At 31.5% G+C, this 7,121-nt stretch overlaps 1 protein-coding gene across 1 annotated transcript; it reads left to right on the plus strand.

Moving 5' to 3' along the window:
• Positions 1 to 1,275: 1,275 nt before the first annotated feature.
• On the plus strand, positions 1,276 to 2,015 carry LOC149054127 (E3 SUMO-protein ligase KIAA1586-like). Its single transcript, XM_089230629.1, has 2 exons — positions 1,276 to 1,592; positions 1,677 to 2,015. Exons 1-2 carry the CDS (start codon positions 1,311 to 1,313, stop codon positions 2,013 to 2,015), a joined length of 621 nt encoding a protein of 206 aa, XP_089086755.1. The 5' UTR covers positions 1,276 to 1,310.
• Positions 2,016 to 7,121: the final 5,106 nt, after the last annotated feature.

Consider the following 7,121-nt stretch of genomic DNA (forward strand, 5'->3'; position numbering starts at 1 on the left):
TCTAAATTATGTTGAATATTATATAAACATAAAATTAATTTTTAAACATATTTAAGATGCGTATTATAAATCGTGTAAAATGAAATAATTATTTCAAAATAAATCAACTTACGTTGTTCTATAATCGACAGAGAATATCCGATAATAATTAATAAGTGTATAATATATTTTATATTTATAAAATATTTAATGCAGAAAATCAAGTGATTATTTGAAATGTTTGCAATGAATTTTCAAGTTTTTCGGTTGTATATAAATTTTGAAACATAATAATTAGGGTAGAAAAATCATTTGAACTTAATTTGAAATAGGGTTCTTAGTTATAACATATTCATACTTTTATGTCTATTATCAGGCCATGCATACAATTAAACATTATAAATACATAGTTTAAGGTTAATATTTAATTATAATATATTTTAACTAACGTCTTTTTGTTTTAGAATCTCGGAAAATTGAAATCAGATATTTAAAAAAAAATCTCACTACTTATTAAAATCATGTTGGATATTGTGCGCCCAACCAACGTTCTCTCCATAATGGATACGGTACGCATCTACACTGAGTATATATGTTCAATTAAACTTATAACATAAGATTATATTATGATAATATAAAATGATAAAACTGTTTTTCTAATCATTTATGAAGTTTCTCTATTGCAATGTGTATATTAATTTATAATAATGTGTATTAAATATAATATATAATAATGTTTAGTTAATATAATAATAATAATGTGTATTAAATATAAATTATATTTAATGGCTGAATTTCAGAAAAAAAATCCGTGGATAGATTGTAAAAATGGGAAATTGGGGTGTAGTACTTGCATACAGGTAAAAAATAGTATTCAGTTACATAAATCCATTGCTGATGGTAAACTTCGAATCTCGCGTGAATGGATAGACTTTGAAATAATGGCTGCTGGAAGTAATCGTACGAATCAGCTATCTTCTTTAAGAAGTAAAATTAAACAGCATTCCGAAAGTAAATCTCATATATTTGCTGAAAATGTCTTAAAAAAATGCTCTGAACAGGTTTTGGATAAAATGTTTGAACATATGTCCGAAAATTCAATTAACAGTAATATGAGAATTTTTCAAACTGCATATTGCCTAGCAAAGCATCATCGTCCATTCGAAGAACTTATTCAATTGCAGAAATGCCAGAAATTGAATGGATTAGATATGGGATCTATTTTGCATAGTCGAATAACTGCCACTCGAATAGTTAACGTTATCGCAAAAGAGATGCGCAAACGACTAGAGGAACTTGGACTCTTTTATGACGTCCTTTACGAACTCGGGATGTTGTCTTGTATACTTCAATCAAGGAAAACAACATTAATGCGCGCTCAATCAGAAATGTGTAGAACGATTAGAATTCTAGAAAGCCTGAAGGCAGAACCTGGTGAAAAAGAAAAAGAAATCACAGAAGCTATACAAAAAAAAATTCATAAATGCGTAAATATTACTGTAACAAAGTCTGGAGGAATCAACAGATTGCAGTTTTTGCAAAATATAGTCGATAGAATGCGTCAACGCTTATTCAATGACCTTAACAATAGCACAATACTACAAGATCTGAAGGTAAGGAATATTGAAAAATATTATATAATTTTAAATTACTGTACACAAACATCTAAATTAAAATTTATTTTTTTTATCCTGTAGATTATTGAAGAAGTATTTAAAATAGAAACTGATGACAATAGAGGAGAAGAAGAAGTTAAAAGAGTGTCACGCAGATTTGGGTTATCTGAATTTGAAAGTTTAGTAAACTTTCGTACACGAAATGCATCTTCTGATCTTATAAAAACACTAAACATACTTCCAACAACTACTTCCGAATGTGAACGAGGATTTTCTGATATGAATCTCACCATTACTGATCTCAGAACTCGTTTAACGATTGAAAATGTGTCAGATTTAATGTTTATCTCCATCAATGGCCCCCCAGTTGAAGACTTCAATCCACAGCCATATGTGAAAATTTGGCTGCGAGACCATTGATCAGCAAATTCAGCCCCACGCGGTAAAGAAAAGAAAAGAATCGTCGACGAAGAAAATGAGTTAAGAAAACAATTTTTACAATTAATTTTTTTAATCAAGTTTTTATATATTAAAAATGTAGAAGTATTTTTTTTTCAATATTGTAATTAAACCTCTCGCCTATATTTTAGCTTTCTTCAGTATAGTATACTCTCATAAAAAATGATGGGAACATCACTGAATATAATAATATGCAGCTCGTCAGCTCATTACCTGTAGGCTGGTGTCCATTAGCGGCTTTGGACTAGAACGCTACCATCTTGGGATGCACAATTTTTCACAATAAAAATACATTATAATAATAAAATATGTGACAGTCCCAAGAACGTGCGACTAACGAGCCACCAGCTCATACGTACAACAGTTATTTACTGACTTCACTACAATAAATAACAGGTGCTACTATAAGAGTATACTAGTTGCGCCGAGAGAGCGCAAGTCTGCCGCGCATCCAAATGAAGTCGCTCCGCGGTTTCGAGGTCTAATTTCTCCCACCAAGTCGACTGGTCGTACGCCGTGGTAAACCACCCAGCGCTTTACGACTGTTATCGTATTTTGCCAGTTCACGTCAATTATCAATCATTACTTTATTGTTTATTTTAGTTATCAATTTATCATTTATTTTATATACAAATAATATTTACAAATTATTACAATATAATACATCGCATATACAAATACTATTTACAATATAATACATCATACACATAATATTTACAATATAAAATATATCGTCTGTGCAACTTAGGTTAGTTGGTCATCATCAGAGTCATCAGACTCGGAATCGGAAGTGTTTCCGGTAATGGTTAAGACATGTTGAATACAAATACTATTTACAATATAATACATCATACACATAATATTTACAAGATAAAATATATCGTCTGTGCAACTTAGGTTAGTTGGTCATCATCAGAGTCATCAGACTCGGAATCGGAAGTGTTTCCGGTAATGATTAAAACATGTTGATTCGAGGGTTCCGCATCCAACATGTCATCGGTGATGAAGTCGATCTCGCAAAACTTCTCCTCCTCTTTAATAACGTGGCTTATAAAATTTTTCCACATGTCGGGTGATACTCGTTCCACGCCTTCAATCAACAATTGTTTTACATCTGGTAATTTATAGGTTGTATTGTTCATTTTAACGTACTGTTTTACAGAAGACCACGCCAACTCAATAGGATTTAGTTCACAGTGATATGGTGGTAGTCTAAGTACAATTTTATTGTTTTCTTTTGCCAATTCATCAATAACGTACTTGTTACAATCCGTTCGAAATTCTTGTGCCTCTTCCAAGAGTCGATCTTTGACAATACGTTGAACCTTTGAATAATTTTTTCCTTTTTCCAAGAAGATTGGAGAAACGTTTCTTTTTAACCGAATGGTACGGCGCATTGTCCATAACGATTACTGAATTTTCTTTTAGTAATGGTAAAATACTACTAAACCATTCATAAAATGTGTTGCCATTCATTTCGTCGTGGTAATCACTTGTATTTTTTTTAGATTCAAAAACCAAGAGACCACCAGCGACGAAACCATCAGACGATCCTATATGGACAATATTTGCCTTTACCAGACGGATATTTTTGTCCAGTAGTTAGCCCTTTTAAAAATGCGTCTTGATGTGATTTTATTGTTTTATCGACCCACGATTTTGAAGTCGTTTCCCCAGCGTTTACCCAAGTCGCATCAAGGTAGTAAATTGGATGACCTTGGCTGCGATAAAATTTAAGTTTTTCCAAATACCTTTGTCGCCAGCAGACTAATTCGCTTCGTTCAGTCAGTGCACTGTTACGAGTTTTTTTGGTATATACGAAACTTAAATGTTTTAAAATTGTGCGTAAAGATGTGCATTTCAAATTTGGTAAACTAGGATCATCATTGACGGCAGTAAGAATTTTTTGCAAAGTTGGTATTTCTCTTCGAAACCAGAACCCATGAATTTTTTGCCGAATAGCATTTTTGTCAAACTCGTCAATTTTTTCGATAATTGTTGGCCTTATTTTATTTTTATTAGGAGAAGAAATGATACCTTTTTTTTATAATCCGATAACGTTGTTGTGATGGAGCGTTGTCCAATACCGGTATAATGTGAAATGAATTTGATTATGTCTACTTCGGCTTTTGCTCAACTGGCAGATTGGCTCCCTCTATCATTTTCATTTTGTACATATTTATGATAATTTCTTTTTTTTTTTGCTACCAACAAACTACAAAAAATGTTTGATATTAGTAAGTAAATTATGATACAATGTGTTATATAATACAAATTCATAATGATATATTGTGATAATTAATTGTATTCAATTGTGCTTACCTTTCCACATGGATTTTTTTTTATTGGTGAAACAAAACAGCAGAATTTACCTCTTCCATTTTAAAAAATATGTATACAAACTGTATATAAAAAAGCAGTAAGAAAGATTTGAGTTAATAAATCGTACACTGTGTATTAACGAAAACACGTGATTATAGTCTAATCTAATCGCTATTTGCTTATCACAATGAAGTGGCTATTGTTTACGAGTACACGGTAGTCGGTAATTAACGAAAAAACGTGGTTATCGCAAGGCGCCAGGCGGTGGTTACTGTTTACGAGTCGCGACGACGCGACGCGCGACGGTCGACGATGTGAGCCGATTATCCGACGGTGGGAGTCACATTGGTGGGGGATGCGCGAACTACAACGATTTTTGGTCGCCGCCGACTTGCGCTCTCTCGGCGCAACTAGTATAGTATGAATATGTATGTTCAGCAGCACCTCCCCCTTAAATTTTAAATGTAAAATCATAGGCACCTCTGTACAGGCAATTCGTAGCACATGCACCTCCCAAACTTGTGTTAATTACCAGGGCTTGAAACCGGTATTGAAATCGGTTTCATATACCGGTTAAAACCCTTACAAAATCGAAATCAAAATTGAAACCGTAAAATGTTGATAACGGTATTCTAAATAATAAAAAAAACGAAAAAAAGTTAAAAACCGTTTTGAAAATTAAAATCAATACCAGAAAAAATAGATAAACGGTATAAGTAAACTGAAAAAAAAATCTATCATTATTTTAAATTAAAATCAAAACCGATAAAAACGGAAAACGTTATTAGAAAATCTAATCAAAACCGAAAAAACTGTATATTGCTAAAAGAAATTGAAATCAAAACCGAAAAAAAACGTATAACGCTATTAGAATTTATAATCAAAACCGATAAAAACAGATAACGTTATTAGAAATTGTAATCAAAAAAAAAAAAAATAATAATAATAACAATATTTGTATCAGAAAATAAAAAACGGGATACGAGAGTATAATAGTCACGGTTTAAGATTTCTATCTTAAACCGTGGTTATAGTAAATACTTTATAGTATTATAGTTCATAATTATATTTATAGTTATACAGTATACTATAATTAAAATTAAAATAGTTACTGATATGATACTGCTGTGGGTTTTGATGGTATTTCGGTAAAGATTTTAAAACTTGTAATAGACAGCATTATAAGCCCTCTGACATATATGTATATATAACTTAAGTATTAAAAATGGTATTTTTCCCGAGAAACTTAAATTAGCTATAATTAAACCAATATATAAAAATGGGGATAAAACGTGCATAAACAATTATAGACTAATTTCCACGCTTAGCAATTCTTCAAAAATCCTAGAGAAAATCGTTAAAAACAGGCTCATAACATTTTTAGAAAAACATGAACTCCTTTCGAAACAGCAGTTTGGTTTTAGACCAGGTTTGGGAACGGAGAATGCTTTATATAGTGCAACACACTTTATAAAAAACGCTCTAGACAACAGTAAGAAAGTAATAGCGATTTTTCTTGATTTGTCCAAAGCCTTTGATACTGTTAATCATAAAAAATTAATAAATATTTTACCTAATTTTGGTATCACTGCAACAAGCTTAATTTGGTTCACAAGCTACTTGGAAAACAGAAAGCAAACTGTTCGTATTAATGGTCTTACAGGTGATGATCTATTTATAAACTGCGGTGTCCCTCAAGGAAGTGTGTTAGGTCCACTCTTATTTATTTTGTACATAAATCATATGTGTAATTTGGACATTGGCGGAAGAATAGTTATATATGCAGATGACACCTGCTTACTCTATTGTGGAGACTCTTGGAGCGATGTTAGTACCACAGGAACTCGAGAATCCAAAATTGTTGTGGAATTTCTAAAACTCAGGAGTCTATCTATCAATTTCAAAAAAACTATGTTTATGAACTTTTCGATAAATGATGTTAAAGATAATTTTGATGAACTTACGTTACATTTCTGTGATAATGGAACATTGTGTAATGGCACAGTCTGTCAAAAATTATTTAGAGTATCTAGTACCCGATATCTAGGTTTAACGTTTGACAATCACCTTAGATGGAATCTTCATGTGAGGTTAGGTTATCTAAAATCAAAATCGAAATCGGTAAAAGTAAATACCAGTAACCGAAACCGAAATTGAAATCCAAAAATTTTTTTTCGGATTCAAGCCCTGTTAATTACTCAATGTAGGCAACCCGCAATACACATTAACTCGTCACAGCCGCCCGATCAGACACGTGACCAATATATATTTTACCCCTTCCCATTTAAATACATTACCTCCCATTTTATTTCCCTTATGAAAATTTTTTTTAATATCATATTCTGGTATACAATTGATTCGATCATAGGTATTGAACCTTTTTGGTGTTCGTTTCCTTCGCATCAACTCTAAGCCGAAATTTAAACATTTTAAGCCAAAATAACCTAACCTAACCACACACACACACACACGCACACTTTACATTATCTTATACATACACACATAAATATAATGATCATGCTCTTACATATTATAACACAATATACAAGCATGTTTTAAAGTGTATACAAATATTTTACATATATTATGAAAATGTAATTATTTATTTTTCTTAAACAAACACAGTAATTCATTCTTATACCACTAAGTCTGTTATTGCGCTAATAAATCACTTGGATAAATTAATTTCAAACGGTCATTTAAATTACAATATATTTTACTATACCTACTTCATTACCTATCTGG

The sequence above is a fragment of the Diuraphis noxia genome, unplaced genomic scaffold (assembly GCF_037042655.1).
Source record: "Diuraphis noxia isolate RWA-SAM2 unplaced genomic scaffold, SU_Dnox_SAM2 contig0011, whole genome shotgun sequence".
Lineage (NCBI taxonomy): Eukaryota > Metazoa > Arthropoda > Insecta > Hemiptera > Aphididae > Diuraphis > Diuraphis noxia.